Genomic DNA, 19,718 nt, shown 5'->3' with positions numbered 1-19,718 from the left:
CCTTTGACTATAATAACTTATAAGATATAGAAGCCTAAAGAAGGCTTATGCAGATGACAACTTCAGAAAAATTTTACCCCAAAAGAAATATCACATGGCATCTCAAGAGCCAATAAGTTGTCAACTTTAACACTCCCTGCACACTGGGCGCTGGAACAGGTGGCAAAGGGTAGAAGAGTTCTCTTCTAGGAACTCCAGGTGAAGACTTTCTTTAGAAATAGAAGTTTAAGGATGCTAATCAAAATAAAAGAGAGTTTTGAATCTGGATATTCAGTACCCAATGTGTCAAGCTACAGATTTTAAGTGTTAACCTGAGTAACTGTAAAACTCTAAAACTCAGTATACCTTTTTTTTTCTCATTTCAAAAGCAAAGAAGCCAGTATTAGAAGCACTGATGAAAAAAATCAAGTTAATCAACCTTTTTGAATCTCACATCTATATGGTGAGATAACAAAATCTCTCTTATAGAGTTGTTGAAAAAATTCACAGACAATACTTAATGCACTTGATCCAGGTAAAAAGAAGGTAGATACAATAATTAAGATGATACTCTAGGCCGGGCGCGGTGGCTCACGCCTGTAATCCCAGCACTTTGGGAGGCCGAGGCGGGCGGATCACAAGGTCAGGAGATCGAGACCATCCTGGCTAACACGGTGAAACCCCGTCTCTACTAAAAATACAAAAAATTAGCCGGGCGTGGTAGCGGGCGCCTGTAGTCCCAGCTACTCGGGAGGCTGAGGCAGGAGAATGGCGTGAACCCGGGAGGCGGAGCTTGCAGTGAGCCGAGATCGCGCCACTGCACTCCAGCCTGGGCGACAGAGCGAGACTCCGTCTCAAAAAAAAAAAAAAAAAAAAAAAAAAAAAAAAAAGATGATACTCTAAGATGTTTCCTAGCCTTTTAGAAATGTTATCTCTGAACTATAAAAAACTAAAGATAAATTCCACCCTAAGTCCCATTTCTAATCAATTGGTAGTGGCTGCTTGTAGTCTTATATTTACATAGATTCTAAAGATGACTTATGAAGTAAGAAATGGAGAAAGAAATAGTTCTAACCGAAGAAAAATGAATCCAGGAGGAAGGAGTGGGACATATTTTATTGTAAGCTCTTTCTTAAAATGTCGGCTTTAAAATTAATGCTTGAAAGTAAAGTCCAAAGAATTTCAACATGGCTGGAAGATATTGATAAGAAAAAGAATATAAAAAGAGAGAAGAATGAACATTTAAAAACAAAAAATCCTAGCTGGGATTGTTGAGAATAAAGACAATGTAATATATGCATGCTGATTAATTTTAGACACTGATGAACAAAATATATATATTTAAGTATTAGAAATTAGACAGCACTAGAATATAAGAATTGTATAATATACAATACATGAAAAAACTAAAATAATATTAATTCAACAAAAATTAATAAGGGGGGTTGTAACAAGAGAGCATGGTAAATTGGAAATAAATGTGACAGGAATAAGTGTGAAACTATCAGTGATGATAAAAACTGTGGATGGTTAGATTTAACTATTAAAAGACAGATTCACACACTGAATATCTGGTCTTCTATGTTCTGAAAGAGCTAATTTAAAAACAACAGAGAAAAAAGTCGACAGAATTGGTAAAGATATACCATGCAACGTACAGGTGAAAAAGCTTTTAACAGTAATAATTTCAAATAAAATATAATTATGTATAAAATGCATTTTAAAAGGAAGAAAGATGGACATTTCATATTCATAGAATGAGCAATCTACCAAGTGATAAATATTCATAAATTTTTATGTACCTAACAACAAAGCTTCACTATGAAAGGCTTTCTCAGGCCAGGCACAGTGGCTCACGCCTGTAATCCCAGAATTTTGGGAAGCTGAGGCAGGCAGATCACCTGAGGTCAGAAGTTTGAGACCAGCCTGGCAAACATGGTGAAACCCTGTCTCTACTAAAAGTACAAAAATTAGCTGGGCATGGTGGCATGTGCCTGTAATCCCAGCTACTCAGGAGGCTGAGGCAGGAGAATAGCTTAAACCCGGGAGATTGAGGTTGCAGTGAGCCGAGATGGTGCCACTGTACTCCAGCCTGGGTAAGAGAGTAAAACTCTGTATCAAAAAAAAAAAAAAAAAAAAAAAAAGAATGGCTTTCTCAACTAGTCACGAAAATTATAAACCATTAACATTGTCATAACTTAATTACCTATGAATTGTGGCAAGGAACATAACTATGGATAACAGTAAAGTATAATTTTAGTTCAATTTATATTTTTAGATTTTGATAAAGAGAAGTGATATAGTTTGGATATTTGTCCCCTTTGAATCTCATGTTGAAATTTGATCCCCAATTTTGGAGATGAGGCCTGGTTGGAGGTGTCTGGGTCATGGGGGTTGATTCTTCATGAATGGTTTGTATCCTCCCTGCAGTAATGAGTGAGTTCTCATTCTATTAATTCATGGAAGAACTAGTTATTTAAAAGAGCACGGCACCCTTCGCCTTTCTCTTTTTTCTCTCTCACCATGTGACACCTGCTCCCCTTTCCCTTCCGCCATGAGCAGAAGCCTCCTGAAATTCTCACCAGAAGCAGATGCTGGCACCATGCTTCTTGTACAGCCTACAGAACTGTGAGCCAAATAAACCTCTTTATAAATTACCCAGCCTCAGCATTGCTTTATAACAAGGCAAACAGACTAACACAAGAAGATATGAATGAACTCTTTGGATAATGGAAATACATTCAAAAACCTTTATAAAACTATATGGGAGATGTATTCCTAACCTTATGGGAGAAAGACATTTGTTACCAGGACAAAACACCTAGAGACCATAAAGAAAAAAATATGTAAAATTTGATTTACTACTAATTTAAATGTCTTAAGTAACAAAAATGATTATTAGTAAATCAAAATATAAGTAAAAGCCTGGGGAAACATAGGCTATTCATATGTTAAAGACTATTCTTAAGATATAAAGGCAGAAATCAACTGGAAAAAAATGAAAGGCAACAGGTGAACAAGAATTTCACAGAAAAATAAAGACAGGCAACATACATATGGCAAAGAGTGCAACCGCACTCATTATAAAGAGGTGGTAATCAGAATAGAGGAAATTAAGCTAAGTGCAGTGGTGCACAGCTGTAGTCCCAGCTACTTGGGAAGTGGAGGTGGGTGGGTCGTTTGAGCCCAGGAGTTAGAGACTGTAGTGTGCTATGTGATTAGCTATTGCACTCCAGGCTGGGCAACATAACAAGACTCTGCCTTTAAAATAAATAGAGAAATTTAAATTTCAAGAATATCTGATAAAGGAAAAGGCCCTGGAAAAGTAGCCGTGGTGCTAACTTGAAGAGCAAATTGACAATATGTTTCAAAATTTTAGATATACATACTCTTTGATCCAAAATATTACTTTTAGAATTTCTATCATGCAAATTTCCATAATTGCAAAAGTTCAAAATAATAATTTCCAGTGTACATCAGCAGCACAATTGTCCGTAATGAAACGGAAATAAACACAAAAGTGAAAAAAACTCAAAACAATAGAAATGTCCATAAATGAATACTACACAGCCATTGAAAAGAATAAAAGGTGCAAAAGCGTATGCATATAAATCCATTTGTGTAAATAAGGAAAGTGCAATTAATAGATATAAATAGATTGTGTATATATTTATGTTTATATACACATAATTAGCCTGGTGTTTATATATATACAGATTTTGTATGTACATATATTTTTCTGTGTGCATTTGCATGTGTGTGTTTCTCACGCAATTACTTAGGAGGCAGGTTTTTAAGTTAAAAGAAATTATTAACTATCTAATTAGGTGTTATGCTTGGGAAAAAGTATATCCATGAGTATAAGCTATGGAGACTAGGGAACATATCAAGGTTTTGCAGCTTTAAGTTCAAAAGCTCCAATTAAATGTTTTATTTTCAATAACTTCCAAAACAAGCCACATAGTGGCAGTAATGACCATGTCTTGAACCAGAATCCGAATTTTTCACAGTGGACCTATAAAGGCTGGTCGGTCTTTTTGCAAAATGGAGGAAAATGACAGAGAACAAAGAGAAGGTACAGAGATAATTTGGAAAAGGTGATTGTTTTCAACAACCTCAAATAACAAAGATCCAATACATAATGGAAATACCTCTATGTGTGCTTCATTATTGATTGTGTATTGCAAAGTACCCATGGAAAAAGTCAGATGAATGGACATGTTTATTAAAGTGCGATGATATCCTGAATATCTGTCTGACTTTCAGGTCTATAAAAGACATATGAGGGATATAAAAGACATATCTTTTTTTATCTAATAAACTGGTTTACAAGAAAAACCTAGGTGCCTAGAAGGCTCAGCTACAAAAACAAGTGAGATGCTCTGGGCAAATCCATGACAAACTGAAGAAAGCAAGTATGTTCAGCAACTGCAGAGAGCTGTGATATGGTTTGGCTGTGTCCCCACCCAAATCGCATCTTGAATTGTAGCTCCCATAACTCCCACGTGTTGTGGGAGGGACCTGGTGGGAGATAATTGAATCATGGCGGCAGTTTCCTCCATACTGTTCTCATGGTAGTGAATAAGTCTCATGAGATCTGATGGTTTTATAAGGGAAAACCTTTCACTTGGCTCTCTCTTCTCTTGTGTCTGCTGCCACGTAAGACGTGCTTTCCACCTTCCACCATGATTATGAGGCCTCACCAGCCATATGAAACTGTGAGTCCATTAAACCTCTTTTCCTTCAAAAATCATCCAGTCTTGGGTAGGTCTTTATCAGCGTGTGAAAATGGACTAATACAGGCTGCCAGGGGACAATATCAGCCAACTATTTCTGGAGCATGCAGATCTTTTAGAGAAACTGCCAAATCACTAAAAGTCAGTAATTCCCTTCCTCCCTCCCTGCCTCCCTCCCTCCCTGCCTCCCTTCCTCCCTTCCTCCCTTCCTTCCTTGTCAAAAAGCCTAATTCATCTTTTGTACCATTAGTTCATAGTCTCTGCTTAGAATCTGAGAGATAGAGGGCCTTGTCCAAAATTCCGGATAACACTCATAAACAGAATTAACCTCTTAACCTGTTCTGTTTATTCATAGTGTTCATGATAGATATTTCCTAAATCTGTTATTTCATATGTTTGAATTATTGCGATATTAAACAGTTGTTTTTATTTGTATTATTTTGGTCCATTAATATAAATGTGTTTCCAAAATTTATTATTTTAGAACTTTTTTTCTTTCTCTCACAGCATTTTGTTTCAGTGACTACTTGTACCTGAAATTCAAGTTTAAATTGCTGGTATTCCTATCCGGAGGTTGCTTGAAACTTGTGGAAGCATGATAAGAGTCTAATAATTTGACCAACTTCCAAATTATATTCCATACATTTTTGTTGAACATGAATTCAGATAGCTTCTGTGGTTTCAGTTTTGACAAGCTATGAGTTTGGAAGTCGCTATTCCTGTCCTAGCAATAAGAAAACTAAATGAACAAACTGAAAATGTCTTCTTGTATTCATTGGATAATTGAGGTTGAAGGGCACACTGCCACCTTAAATCTGGAGAAACAGGTGAATACAGAGAATAATAGCTAAGATCAGCTTTTCTGCAACTGAATCTGCTGGAACCATAAATTGGTAGGAATGTTTAAGAAGTAATTTGGACAAGTTGCTGGAATCTGTATGGGCACTAGAACGAGAGTTGGGGTCTGTAGTCTTAGGCAGAATGCCAATACTTCCATGGGTTTGACCTCCAGGAACCACACCAGGTTCTCACAGCAAAGAACCCCAACAGCAACAAAAAAATCATCTAATGTCTCTGCCAGTGGAAGAGGAAAAGTAACTATTTTGAAATGCACACAGAGCATTCTCAATAACAATTGCCTACTCCTGTAGTAAAAAGATTTTACCAGAGCCTTATCTCACCAGAAAGAAGGCATTTCCCCAATTCCTGCTCCCTGTAGCCTTTCCGTCTCACGTAAGAGAGGAAAAAAAAGTGAAGAAACACTTCTGAAGGTCACAAGTGTTCAGCAGACTAAAGGCAAAACTACCGCCCAAATGCACCGCCTAGCCATTAAAGTTGAACAGTGCAAAGGTATGGTATAACCATTGTGAGAATGCTTTATGTGTATTCTGTCACTGAAAAAATAAGTAAACGCATAATAGACAGTGGGAAGGAGGTTTTTCACTGTTGGAGTGGAAATTTATAAATAAGCAATGGGAGGAGGGTAGAATTATTGATGTAGTTATGGATTAGAGTTGGGGGTAGACATCAATGTAGACACATGTTTAGCAGAATATAGATACAGATGCTTACATAGAAAAATTTACAGATATATGTTAGTCTATATGCAACCTTCAATATATAAATATATCTTTTAATATATGTATTATTTAAATGTCTTAAGTAGACATATTTAATATATCTATTATTTAAAAATATACATATATATATATAAAATCTTTGATCTGTCTGTTGAGAAGGCCAAGCAAAGACATCCCTGTAGCAACAATAACATACACACCTAGCTTCCAAATCTCAGTCTCCAATGAAATTCTGCAAAGAAAGAAACTAGCTATTTCCATGGAGAAATGGCTGATTCTAGAACCAAGGCAGAAAATGTACAACATAAGCAAGGAGTGTCTTGTAGTGCTCAACAACAACAAAAAAAACCCTGAAAACTTACAGTGAATTGATACATAATGTTAAAATGACATGAGCCAGCTGAAAGACCTATCAATGGCCAAAGCCAGAAAAAACTGATGAGAACGTAACATAGTATTTACTACTTGGATTACAAATGAAAGTATAAAATAGTATCCATGAGTTTATTTATACCGATAAAAATATATGATGGAATAAATAAGTAAATGGGAGAGAAGAGACAACCCCTTTGTGATAGAATCCCAAATAACTTATGTAGATACTTAACCATAAGGAAAGAAGACCATAACTCCCCACTCCTTAAGAGTGGGCTATGCATAGTCACTTCCCTCCAAAGAGTATTCTACGCAAAAGGAGAGAGAAGAAAAGGGTAACTTTACAGTGGAGAAGCTTGGCAAATATTACCTGAGACAGATGATAAGGTAAACATCAATAATAATAAATCATATTGTAGTGTGTATCTTGATATGACATAATAAAAATGGCACTTTAAAAATTTCTACAGAAAACCAGTAACCCCCATGTAATCATAAGAAAAGAATCAAATTCCAATAAAGGGGCATCCTACAAAATTCTTTACCAGTACTGATCAAAACTGTCAAGGTCATCATAAAAAGAAAAAATCGACAAACTGTCACAGGTAAGGGGAACCTAAGGAGACATGAATATTAGATGTAATGCGGTACCTGGGATTAGAACACAGGCAGCAATCAGGTAAACACTCAAAAAATCAGAATAAACAATAGCAATTGTGAGAATGCTAACACGTGGGATTTTATGGATAATAATGCATTCTTATTAGTTTGTTAATTTCAGAATTGTGCCCTACTAATATACAAGGTTAATAATAGGGGAAACTGAATATAGAGTATAGAAACTTGCTGTGGTATCCTCTCAACTTTTCTGTAAATTGAAAGCTATCCTAAAATATCAGATCTGCTTAAGAAAATAGAAAATAACATAAATGATTTAAAAAGTACACATCGAAATAAACAAAAAGAATTCAGAGACTAAAGGCAGAATTCAGTCTTCCCTTAATTGCCTGAGTAGCTCAGGTGTAGGCCCTCAAGGTGCATACTCCACTCAGCAAAACAGTTCACCTATACCAACCCTCCTGGAAAGTTAGCCTGACTGACCATGATCATAGCTTTTGGAGATTTTATGCTCTGTGCTAATATATATATATAAAGAGAGAGAGACAGAGTCTCACTCTGTTGCCCAGGCTGGAGTGCAGTGTCTTGATCTCGGCTCACTGCAACCTCAGCCTCCTAGGTTCGAGCAATTCTCATGTGTCAGCCTCCTGAGTAGGTGGGATTACAGGCGCCCGCCACCACGCCTGGCTAATTTTTGGATTTTTAGTAGGGTCAAGGTTTCACCATGTTGGGCAGGCTGGTCTCAAACTCTTGACCTCAAGTGGTCCATCTGCCTTGGCCTTCCAAAGTGCTGGGATTATACGTGTGAACCACAGTGCCCAGCCCAAACATATTTATTTTGTTTCCATCCAAATGTATGCAGTTCTATCTCCGAGACAAGCTAAGGTCTGGACAAATTTATTCTTAAGATTGTATCTTCAGTGAAATTTAAGTGCTCAGATTAGCTGCCTGTCTGGACCTCCCTATTAGCATCCTCTACAATGTTACAAAGCCTGGCAGTTGATTCTATATTATTTCCTTGACACAGATCCTGACTTTATTGTGTGCACATGGTTAAGAGCTCATTTGGTATAATATACAAAAGATCCTGTTAGCAGTGAATAAGGAGATGCCCCAGTTCATTCAATGGTGCTCTCAGCATTAGCTCAAGTGTTTTTTGTTGTTGTTGTTAACTCCTTTATAGGCCCTGGTTAATATTGTTATTTCCTGGGGAAGCATTCATCCAACTGGCCCCCCTGAAAGTGCCGGCTAATGCAAATGCTCCCAGGTAATAAGGTATCTCCTCTTGCCCGCCCACCTGCTTTGCTCCTAGCACATTGTAGGTGGTGCATCGAAATCAATAGGCCAGTCAAATGAAGCAGGCGCATGTTGGCAGTAGAATAACAGCATTGTTTCCAGGTCTGCCACATGCACACAGCAGGAGTCAGAAGGTTAAATGAAAGTAGGGTCAGTTTTGGACAGCAATGTTGACAGAGCTGATAATCACTTGGTCTGGAACCCTAGGCAATAAAAGCAGGAGGAAGATATTTTTAGGCAGTTTTAAATGTCTTTCTCTCTGCATTGCTTGGTTCAAATATGTCTGTGACAAAATTTTCTTTATTGCCACTCTGACTTATGAGCCCGAGTATGGGGAAATTGATAGTTACAATATGTTTTCAAGAGTGATTTCACTGGGATTTCTAATGTAGGTAATTAAAAACAACTCGACCGCTGTTGAGAATTTTTGCATGGACACCAGAGCAGCAAGAACTTTAAGAATTGCAATCTTCACACATTTCCTTTAAAGAAAAATAATATGAAAAGAGACCCTCTTCAGACACTAGGCACAGCACAAAACCCCACCTCCTCCCCAGCGAATTACCACTTCACCAGGGGGATTCTTCATGTGTTAACTGCACCTTTTTAGAGAGCTCTGAGCTATTCTTGGTCTGATATGAACTCCCCAGCCTGCCTACTATAAGCTCTGATAGCACCGTTCACTATTTCCTGTAGGCCTTGGCACAGATGAGAGCCCACATTTGTGAGATTATTTGATTTATATTGATCACTCGCAGTAATCAGCAAACTTCTTGAAAGAAGCAGCTTTCTCATTTTTTGTCATCATCACATGCCTGTTCCTTAATAGGTATTGTCTGGTACTTAGTAGGCTCTTTAGTCTATATTTAAGTAAATAAATGAATGTATGAATCTATATTCAATCAATAAGTTATAATTTGATATTTAAAGCAATAAATCAGCATTTAGGCTAGAACTATTAAAAATTAACTTTAATTAATGCTACAACAAAATTACCTCTTCTGACCTACTCCCTGCAAACAATTCCATGATTTTCAATTCACTCTCAAAACTCTACCAAAAATAGCTCAGAGCAGTGTGAGCTATATGAGGTATGCAAAATTTATCAGGCCCAGAGAGACAGAGTGTGGGATTGTAGTCACTCACCCCCACCAAACCCAGGGGTGATTGTTTAAAGACATTTTGTTCCTAACTGCCTCATCACTTATTTTCAAGTTTTTGGAATTTGTGATAAAAAGAACCATGGATAAGCCAAGCAATAGCTTATACTATTTTAACGCAAATTCTTTTTTATTTTTTTTTTGAGACATTGTCTCGCTCTATCACCCAGGCTGGAGTGCAGTGGAGCCATCTCGGCTCACTGCAAGCTCCGCCTCCTGGGTTCACGTAATTCTCCCGCCTCAGCCTCCCGAGTAGCTGGGACTACAGGCGTCAGCCACGGCGCCAGGCTAATATTTTGAACTTTTAGTAGAGACGGGGTTTCACCGTGTTAGCCAGGATTGTCTCGATCTCCTGACCTCGTGATCCACCCGCCTCGGCCTCCCAAAGTGCTGGGATTACAGGCGTGAGCCACCGCGCCCGGCCTAATGCAAATTCTTGATAAACAATTTGGGAACTGCCTCTTCGTTTCCTATAAAAACCCACTTGTAACTGCTGCTGATGGGAGCATGTATTTAGGGTACATTAAGTCTATGCTCTCAGGTTGCAGTCCTCAAAACTGGCCAAAATAAATGCTCTATTTATATTAAGTTTGCCTAGGTTTTTTGTTTCCTTTGTTTGTTTTCCTTTAGGCCAACAACTCAATTCACATGTGACCTCCTTTAGGTAGGCTTGAGATTCCCCTAGTCAAATTCAGAAGTCGTTTTCCATTCTCTGATGGTACTTTGATTTAATGTATCTATATAATAAAGATATTATATGCTTGTACATTTTTCTCTCCACTAACCTTTGAGCATCCTGAGATCAGGAACCACTTCTTCTGTTTGTATTCTAAGCTATCCCTGCAGTACCCAACACAGAGAAGTGTGGGCTTTACCAGAGTTCAATAAACATTACTGGATAAATATGTGCCTTTTCACCAATTTTTAAGGCTCTGTTAGGCCTAAATTCTTTTTTGGTTTTTTTTGTTTGTTTGTTTGTTTTGAGGCTGAGTCTCACTCTGTCGCCCAGGCTGGAGTGCAGTGGCATGGTATCGGGTCACTGCAACCTCTGCCTCCCGGGTTCAAGCAATTCTCCCACCTCAACCTCCCGAGTAGCTGGAATTACAGGCACCCACCACCACGCCTGGCTAATTTCTGTATTTTCAGTAGAGATGGGGTTTCACCATGTTGGCCAGGGTGGTCTTGAACTCCCGACTTCAGGTGATCCACCCGCTTTGGCCTCCCAAAGTGCTGGGATTACAGGCGTGAGCCACTGCGCCTGGCCTAGGCATTAAATTCTTATTATTCCTCTTTAGCATGCAAGTATTATCTTCCAGTTCTTTCTCATTTAATGTTACCTCCCCCATAAACTTATCTTTCTTAAAATGATTACTGAAAAAAAAGGTATGAAGGGTATACAATTTTCTTCTTTCATTTTTCAATTGTGAATATTTTCTCTTGATTTTAAGAGAGAAGAACGGATGATCTCTTTTGATGACTTTCTTTTCTGATCCCTAAACCAGGCTGAGAAGTTTCACTCCTTTGCCTTGAAGGTTCTAGAGGTTATAATTCTATCCTTAGCTCTTTCTTACTTGAGACACAGCAAAGGAGGTGAGTTCATCTTCACTCACAGATGCTTTATTTGTTTTTAAAACAATGGTAGGGACTAGATGCTTCTCAGGGAGGGTAATCTACTCCAGTTCTGCAGCCTCGGAGTCAAGTGTTTCCAGAGTATCCTGTTGCTTCACTTGACGAGGTGTTTTGCATCTTGTTAGATGACTATAAAGTGAAACCCATTTCCATGAATGTTTAATGAACTTAAGGGAATGCCAGAGCCAGACAATTCATTTGTTAAACACTGCAATTTGCAAAGAATTTCAAGTAGTTAACATGAGCTTCAAGATAAAACAAAGACAGATTTGCCTGATATGGTAAGCAAGTAGGAAATTTTCCTTTCCAAAGATGAAATATGCCTGAATAACCTGTCACCCTCTATAAAGTGGAAATAAATGCCTGCAGTGGGAAGCTTGGTGATGGAACTTGGTGTTCAGAACTTCCCCATGGTCCCATTTGAAACTTGAGCATGGACTGTGAACTTCTTTACCACTTTTGACATTTTGGGAAGGATAATCTTCTGTTGAGGGAGGTTATTGTGCACTGAAGGATGTTCATCAGCGCCAGTGACCGCTACCCACTAGATGCCTGTAGCATTCTTCTCCCAGCATGCAATAGCCAAAGTGTCTTCAGACTTTGCCAAATGTCAAGGGATGGTGGGCAAATTGCCTTCTGTTGAGAACCACTGAGTTATAAGGATGTTGGTTTGTCTTTCAGCTACTTACTAGCTGTCTGACAGACATACCTTTCTCAAGCTCCAAATCCCATTTCTATTTTCTGCACATTGTGGGTATAAATTAATTGTTAGAACTAAATGAGACAATGCATTTATATTAATTTGTTTCTTTAACAAAAACTGATAGAGATTTTTATGGGTATTGTGTTGAATTTAAACCACATTTTGGGTTATATCATCATTTAACAATATTAATTTTTCCAATCCATCAATATGGGTTGTATGTCTATTGATTTTAATCATTTTGATCAATGTTTGTAGATTTCAAGGTACAAACTTTTCACCTTATTACGTTTATACCTAAGCGTTTCTTACATTAAGTTCTCTAGCAAATGGAAGTGTTTTCTTAATTTTCTTTTTAAATTGTTTATTGTTAATGTATGGAAATTCAACTAACTTTTGGTGCTGATATTGTATTCTGCAAATCCACTGAATGTGTTTATTAATTCCAGCAGTATTTTGGTTGACTCTTGGGATTTTCTTTCACTCGCGTCCGTGTGAAGAGACCACCAAACAGGCTTTGTGTGAGCAACAAGGCTGTTTGTTTCACCTGGGTGCAGGCGGTCTGAGTCCAAAAAGAGAGTTAGTGAAGGGAGATAGGGGAGGGGCCGTTTTATAAACTTTGGGTAGGTAAAGGAAAATTACAGTCACAGCGGGTTGTTCTCTGGCGGGCAGGGGTGGGGGTCACAAGGTGCTCACTGGGGGAGCTTTTTGAGCCAGGATGAGCCAGGAGAAGGAATTTCACAAGGTAATGTCACCAGTTAGGGCAAGGACCGGCCATTTTCACTTCTTTTGTGGCGGAATGTCATCAGTTAAGGCAGGAACAGGCCATTTTCACTTCATTTGTGGTGGAATGTCATCAGAAAAGGCAGGAACCGGCCATCTGGATGTGCACGTGCAGGTCACAGGGGATAAGATGGCTTAGCTTGGGCTCAGAAGCCTGACATTTTCTACACAGAAGATCATGTCATTTACAAACAAATATAATTTTACTTCTTTCTTTCTCAAAAAACAAAAAAAAATCCAGCCACTTCCATACAAATAGAAGTTCAGTTCAACTCTTCCACTAATATACTACTGATTAGAATCTATCCTCATCACTTTAACTAGTGTCTGGCTTTGTTTATCTTTGACATAACCAGTTGCTAAGGAATGAAGCCCTCCATCACTGTGGTTGTTTTAGAGTGGTGGGATTATACCCATTAGAAATCAATAGCAAAACCATTCACTCTGTTTCTGGAATGAACAATTCCTGCACATTGCCATGACTAGAAGTTTAACAAAACTTGCCTGGGAAGAGACTCTGATTTATGAATTCTGCATTAAATCATCTGAGTACGTCTGTTATGGACATCATAATAGCAACTTTTTGGGTAATGATTTCTTAGAATCACCAGTGATGTATAAATTTCCAGTGATTGAAGCATTTGGAGGGGTGTGAATGTGTCCTGGATGATTGCCTATTATACTCAAATGCTAGGTTTATGCAATGGCCTTTGTTCTTTTGTTTTATGCCTCAGATTCTGAAAGTGCGATGCTGTGTGGGGTCAAAGAATTGCTAACCTAAGAGGAATATATCTGCATGTATTAGACAGAATTCTCTTGCTTTAATTTAGTGTTTTGCAATATACCTCAGTAATGGTTAAAACTGCCTTACAAAAAGTGTAAGAGGCAAAGAGTTTGCATTTAACTTCAAGTTCTGATATCTCTGTAAGGCTTGGAATTAGAAGGATTGATTATGAAACTCCATCTTTCACCTTTGATTCTTCTCACACCCCTTAACTTGGAGTTCTCTGAACATAACATGCATTTTTGGGATTCCATGGCTTTATTCTTCCTGCATGTTCTGGCTTCTAGCTCTTAGCCCTTTGACTCTCTATAGAACTTTTCATATCCTTCCAAACCCAGTCCGAGCCCGAGTCTGTTGTGAGGCAGCCCCCAAGTCTACCCCCATCCACCTCCCACTGGCTTCCTCTTGACCAACCTCTGCTGCAACAACAACTATCTCGGAACTCACTTCTGATTCTGGGGGTTTTTGTGTTTCTTCCTACGTAGAACTTCCCTTATGGCAAGGGACATTGTATCCTTGGTGTCACATACAACTTCTGGCACAAACTAAGGATTCAACAAGTGTTCATGGGACAAAAAACTGAAGCTCTTATTTTTACCAGAGATTAGTTTATATTACAGATTGTAATCAAGAGCTGAAATTTAACTTGCTTTTTATCTGATGCATACATACATGCATGTGTGCATACCTCCCAGCCCAGAACTGTTAAAACGATTTAAGCAAAACCCTATAAAGCTCTGAAAAATATTTACAAGTCTGATCCCAGGCTCCCAACACCTCTGAACTGGAAGCACTGAGGTAGGCTACAGGAGGAGGTGTGTAGACATGTCACTTACATTTTGCAGCTGGACATGGCTCTTCACCAAGTTCTCTGACTTTGCCATTGTGCTGGATGCTTTGAGACTGTAGCTTTTACCATTTTGTGGCACTTTCAGCTGCTCTTGGATTTGTTTAGCTTGTTTCCTGCAGGCATAAATAAACGTGTACAAATATTTGCATGACTTTATTCAACTCCTACTTTCAGGGTCTCATTCATTCCCAGTGTCTATATTTGTTATTTGCTAAAGTTAAATAAACTCAGCGAACGAAGAGAACCCTTCTCTCATTTCCAACCTCACCAGAAATACTTCCAGTTTAGTGATAACCTGATATCATCCATATTCTCTAGAAATTCACATTCAGTGGCACCCCAAAAGCAGACAAACATTTAGTGCATTGCCCTGGCCCCCATAGATGCAAGAAGTCTCTAACCCTGAGTTTTAGCTGCAAAGAACTGGAAATACTATGGGAAACTGACTAGAGGAAAACAATTAAGACTTGGGCTTAGCAGGTACATATGACATATTTGTAGAGTTACATTTATATTTGTACAATTCAAATATGTTTAGCTTAATTGCACAACTTGACTATATACCATAATGTGTATATTCTCTGTCTTTTACAATTTAGAAATAGCTCATTTATTGTTACCAAGAGCCCAAATATTAAAAATAGTTAACTCTTAAAGAGCTGGTTATACAGTAATGTGCCACACATGGTTTTAAGTGCTTTACATGTATCATTTCACAGATTTTTCATGATAATTCTTCGTGATGAGGCCATAATGCTATACCCATTTAGTAGATGAGAACTAAAGCACAGAGAAGCTAAGCCATTTGTTTGAAGTCACATAGTCAGTGAGTGGCAGAGATTGGATCTCAGCCCAGCCAACCTGCCTCCATAGTTTACACTCTTCAACCACCACTCAGAATTGCCAAGCCATGTGCTCATGGTCCCACCGCTTCTGAGTGAAAAGGTTGAAACTGCTGTAGGGTTCCGGGCTTCAAGTAAAGTGCTCCTGTGTGCACATGCGGAATGACTGTTGTCTGGGTCACTCAGTGCCTACACCAGAAGGATGGGACAAACCACTGCCTTAGCAGCAGCTCTGTCCCAGAAGCTTCACAGAAATCATCTATTAGCATAGACTTGGTACCCATTAAACACAACACTCACACACACACACACACACACACACACACGCACACCTTTTTGCAGTGTTGACCTAAATAACAAACGTGGAGACTCTAAAAGAAAATATTTATTTGGAAATAAGTGTTGCAATGGGAATACACACGATATAGGAAACTATGTTTTATCACTAGGAAGACAGGAAACGTTAGGTACACAACTGATTTGAGATCATTATCCTTGGCTACAAGGATCAATAGAAAGGATGGTGCCAGTCCAAGGGTGGACAGGAAGTTGCTGGGCATATGTCCTTGCAGAACTATTTTCGTGTGTGTAAGGCTGCAATAGTCTTCATGCAAAGCTGCGGTTTTCACAGACTTTTGTGATAGTTCTTGTAATCAGGCATTTGCCTACGTGACCACTCCCTTCATGTCCTTCTCCGGCTCTATTTGTCAGGGTTTTTAACACAAATGACTCCATTTTGATTCTGACAACTTTCCCAGTAGAATCATGCCCTTGAATTTTGCCTGTCTTCCAACGTCTCTGACAAAGATAGTGCCGTCAGTGGAGTACATGGCTGGTCTTAGCAATGAGCTTCTCCAGTCAGTAGCACCCTACAGAGCGTGGCTTATTGTATCACAGGGACTGGGATTTGAATCCCACTCTGCTACCCACTAGTTTTGCTACCCTAATAATTTCCTAAACCTGTTGAGCCTCCATTTCCTCCTCTGTAAATGAAGTTCATAAAAGCTATCTTCCACGGACACCGTGGTGGCTGCATGTGGAGGCACACGCAAAATGTTCATATCTTTCCCGATACCATCAAGCAAGCTCAGTCTTGAGAGCAGAAGCTGCAAAAGAATCAGAACATTGACCCAAAGGTAAAAGATTACACTAGTTGCATCTTCCCAAGCAATTCACCAGCACTTGCTGCAAGCTTTGGAGGCTTTGAGCTTCATGACCCATTTTGAATTTACAATATCAGTGTGATGTAGCTCTGTTTTTAAAGATATTTCTTTTATCTTTCCAATTATTTGGGAGACTTTTATCTCTAGCACCCTTAGTTGCTTTAATCCTGTTGTAATAATCTATTTGCTTCCTAACAGCTAATCTATAGCCTATTGTTAAAAATAAATCTATCATATCAGCATTTTAAGGAGCATGTTACAGCCACAAGATTTTATCAGGGGTTCATTCGCACACACAAAAAAGGGGAAATCAGGAGGTTCTAGTCTGGTAAATCATCCTGAAAAAGTAAGAGTGCATGTCTCAGAGCAAGGATTCCAGTACTCTCATGGGATTAAATTAGAAACACTTAATGATGTTTGCAGTAATCCAATTCAGAGTCTTGGAAGTATAAACTTATAAGGGAATTTTCTTTATGCAATATCCAATACCAGACTGCGTTTCCTAAATCCTTTTATAATTTGCTTACCTTTAGTCTTTTTTCACTCAAGTCCTGACTTAGTAATATTCCAAGATACGTGGTCCTTCCATTCTGAGCCTGCCTCTGCCTATCTACCATCCCTCCTCTCTCACAAGCACACACTTTTTTGCTCTTTCTTCCTTCACCCAGCAAATGGGAACAGAGGAAACAATCAGCAGCTGATTGCGATACCATTAGCTCTCTCATGAGAGGCATTGCTCTGGGGAAGAAAAGATGCATGCATTGCACATGGGAATACTATTAGCCCAACAGTGTCAGTGTGGAAACTTTACAGTTTTTGAGTTTTAAGTTTCTCTGGTCCAATGCATTAGAAAGAAATGAGATGTAAGTTGCAGAATAGTAGACATCATTAATCCATTGTTAGGCATTATTTGTCTTGTTGCAGATTGGGCTCCTGGGAAGGCAGACCCTGGGATAAAGACAGCATAGAGGACTTTTGTTAGGGAGAGCTCTTGGTATCAACACCTGTGGAAGCAAAGGGAAGAAGTGGAAGCAAAGGGAAGAAATGGAAGCAGAATTGGGCTGGGGAGAAGTTGGAATGTGATACAGTCTCAGTGAAAACCTCAGCAAACCTCACAGGGAGCTCTGAAGCTGGCATGGTCTTGCACCTGAAGTTGGGTAAAAGGTCTAGGTCTTCAGAGCCTCATATCGATGCATCATTGGAGGTAAACAATACCAGAATGGAACATGAGATTGAGAAAGGTGACTCTTCACCGGTGTTTGCTGGCAAACTTGGAGACTAAATCCTCCATATCTGAAGAAGATCGCAGCAGTGCATCAGAGTGTCTGCCATTAAGAGGCTTTTCTTGGGATCTAAAATCTCTTACTTCAAGGGGTTGACGACCTATAGTTAGGGGCAGGTTGTTACCGTGTCTACATTTTATTGATAATACCAGTTTTTATCCTCCTCTTTTTTCCCATTTGTGATAATTACCTGTTTCAGATTCTGCCTCCTGAAACATATCCTCTCCTATTTCAATTCTAGTTTTAGAGTTGAATCATGTTTTATATTTCCAAGCTCTACTAAGAACTCTAACACTCATCCCCATCATTCTTAACTACATAAGTTAAAAATAAAGAGAAAAACTTGAATAATTTACAGTCATTGTGTGAGCCACACTGGCCAGACTTGACAGGCTCAATTAATAGTTCTATTAACTATGTATAGGAATATATGAGCTTATTGGGAGTGAAGAGAATTTCTTTCACTGTTTTTTAGAGTTGCTAGGGGTTCAGTTAACTCCATCAAAAAATCCTCTAAATTCAAGGTGTTTCTTACTTATTCCTTATCATGTTACCTACCTTCCGTCTTTCCTCAGACATAGAATTTGCTGTAATATTCCTTCTGATGAAGTCATGCCATGCCAAAGGTGACGAGGGAATGGAAAAAGAATCATAAAGGCAAGGTCTAAGTGATTATGGGAAGTAGAACATAAATGATCAAGAGAGCTTTGAGCTAAGTCTCAGCTCCCTCTGGGCAGAAACTATACATCCCAGTGTATCGAATGGAGGTTCAAGTGAACTTATTTGAATACCAGTGATAGAGAGGCCTTAGAATCCTGGAAGACTTGGGGCTTCTAAGCTATAGTAAAAAATGTATATGCATATAAACTACTTTCCTTCATGAATGAAAGTAAGGGAAGGTCAATGTAGAGTTTGGATATTCTGTTCTCCCCAAGGTTTTGGAAAAGGAAATCCACGAATTCACACACACACACACACACACACACAAACACACACACAACTTGTGCCAGGGTTTTATGACAATCTATATTGCTTTTAGCAATATAAATTAGGTGCTTGGTAAGGTGGTGGCATTTCTCTCAAGCAAAGAAAATTAAAGGGAGACCAAGCCTGAAAATGGTACTAGAAGAAGGAAATGCACCCTAGGCCTCTAATGAGGAACATATAGCTAATCCAATTCCAGGTGGAAAATACTTCCATTTGTATCATCATTTTGTCATTTTTGCCTTTAGTTATTAATTGATTCATTTTTTAAATAAAACTGTGTCCCAGGCTGGTAGACAGAAAGATAACAATGTCCCGCTTGGTGCTCTAGCTTCTGTGCAGTCCTCTGAGCCTACCCTAACGAATCTGATGTTGAAGATTGTTTTCATTAAACACTTTGACTCCTCACTGAGTCCCAGGAGGAGATGTTGATCTCAGAGCCCTCTTGCTGTCCAGAGTGAGACATTGACAGCCCCAAAGATGGAAGTCCCCTGGTAATCCAGCTGTTTGCTTTCATAATTACCATGATCTGTCTTTCATTTAAATGTGGTACAACTACACATTATACTGTAAAAATAAGTGATTAACTGCTTCTTTATTGTAATTTGGTTATTGTTAAGTAAGGAATTTCTTTCTTGTACAAAGCTCTAGCAGGGAGACACTTCTAACTACCACCCTGCTGGGTGTGATTACCACTCTCGTGCTCCAGGGGAGGCTCTTAACTTTATAGCTACCCAGCCTCCAAGTTCTAGTGTGGAAAACCATGGGTGTTAACAACAGCAAGCCTCCATTGGGTATTTACTCTTTTAAACACTTTGCTATGCCCTTTACACTGTGATTGCATTTTTTTTTTTTTTTTTTTGAGACTGAATCTCACTCTGTTGCCTAGGTTGGAGTGCAGTCGCGCGATCTTGGCTCACTGCAACCTCCACCTCCCAGGCTCAAGCCATTCT

At 38.8% G+C, this 19,718-nt stretch overlaps 1 protein-coding gene across 12 annotated transcripts in view; it reads right to left on the bottom strand.

The window, feature by feature from the left end:
* NRG3 (neuregulin 3) overlaps positions 1–19,718 on the bottom strand; it is a 1,116,866-nt gene that overhangs the window by 15,442 nt on the left and 1,081,706 nt on the right. For all 12 annotated transcript variants that reach the window (XM_016918766.4, XM_016918770.4, XM_054660302.2 and 9 more), the window contains one exon: positions 14,480–14,606. In XM_016918766.4, coding sequence (XP_016774255.3) covers positions 14,480–14,606 — 127 coding nt within the window. The remainder of the gene's footprint in view (positions 1–14,479; positions 14,607–19,718) is intronic.

This window comes from Pan troglodytes, chromosome 8 (assembly GCF_028858775.2).
Source record: "Pan troglodytes isolate AG18354 chromosome 8, NHGRI_mPanTro3-v2.0_pri, whole genome shotgun sequence".
NCBI lineage: Eukaryota > Metazoa > Chordata > Mammalia > Primates > Hominidae > Pan > Pan troglodytes.
The sequence above is the reverse complement of the archived record's forward strand: the minus strand, read 5'-3'. Positions and strand labels throughout refer to the sequence as shown.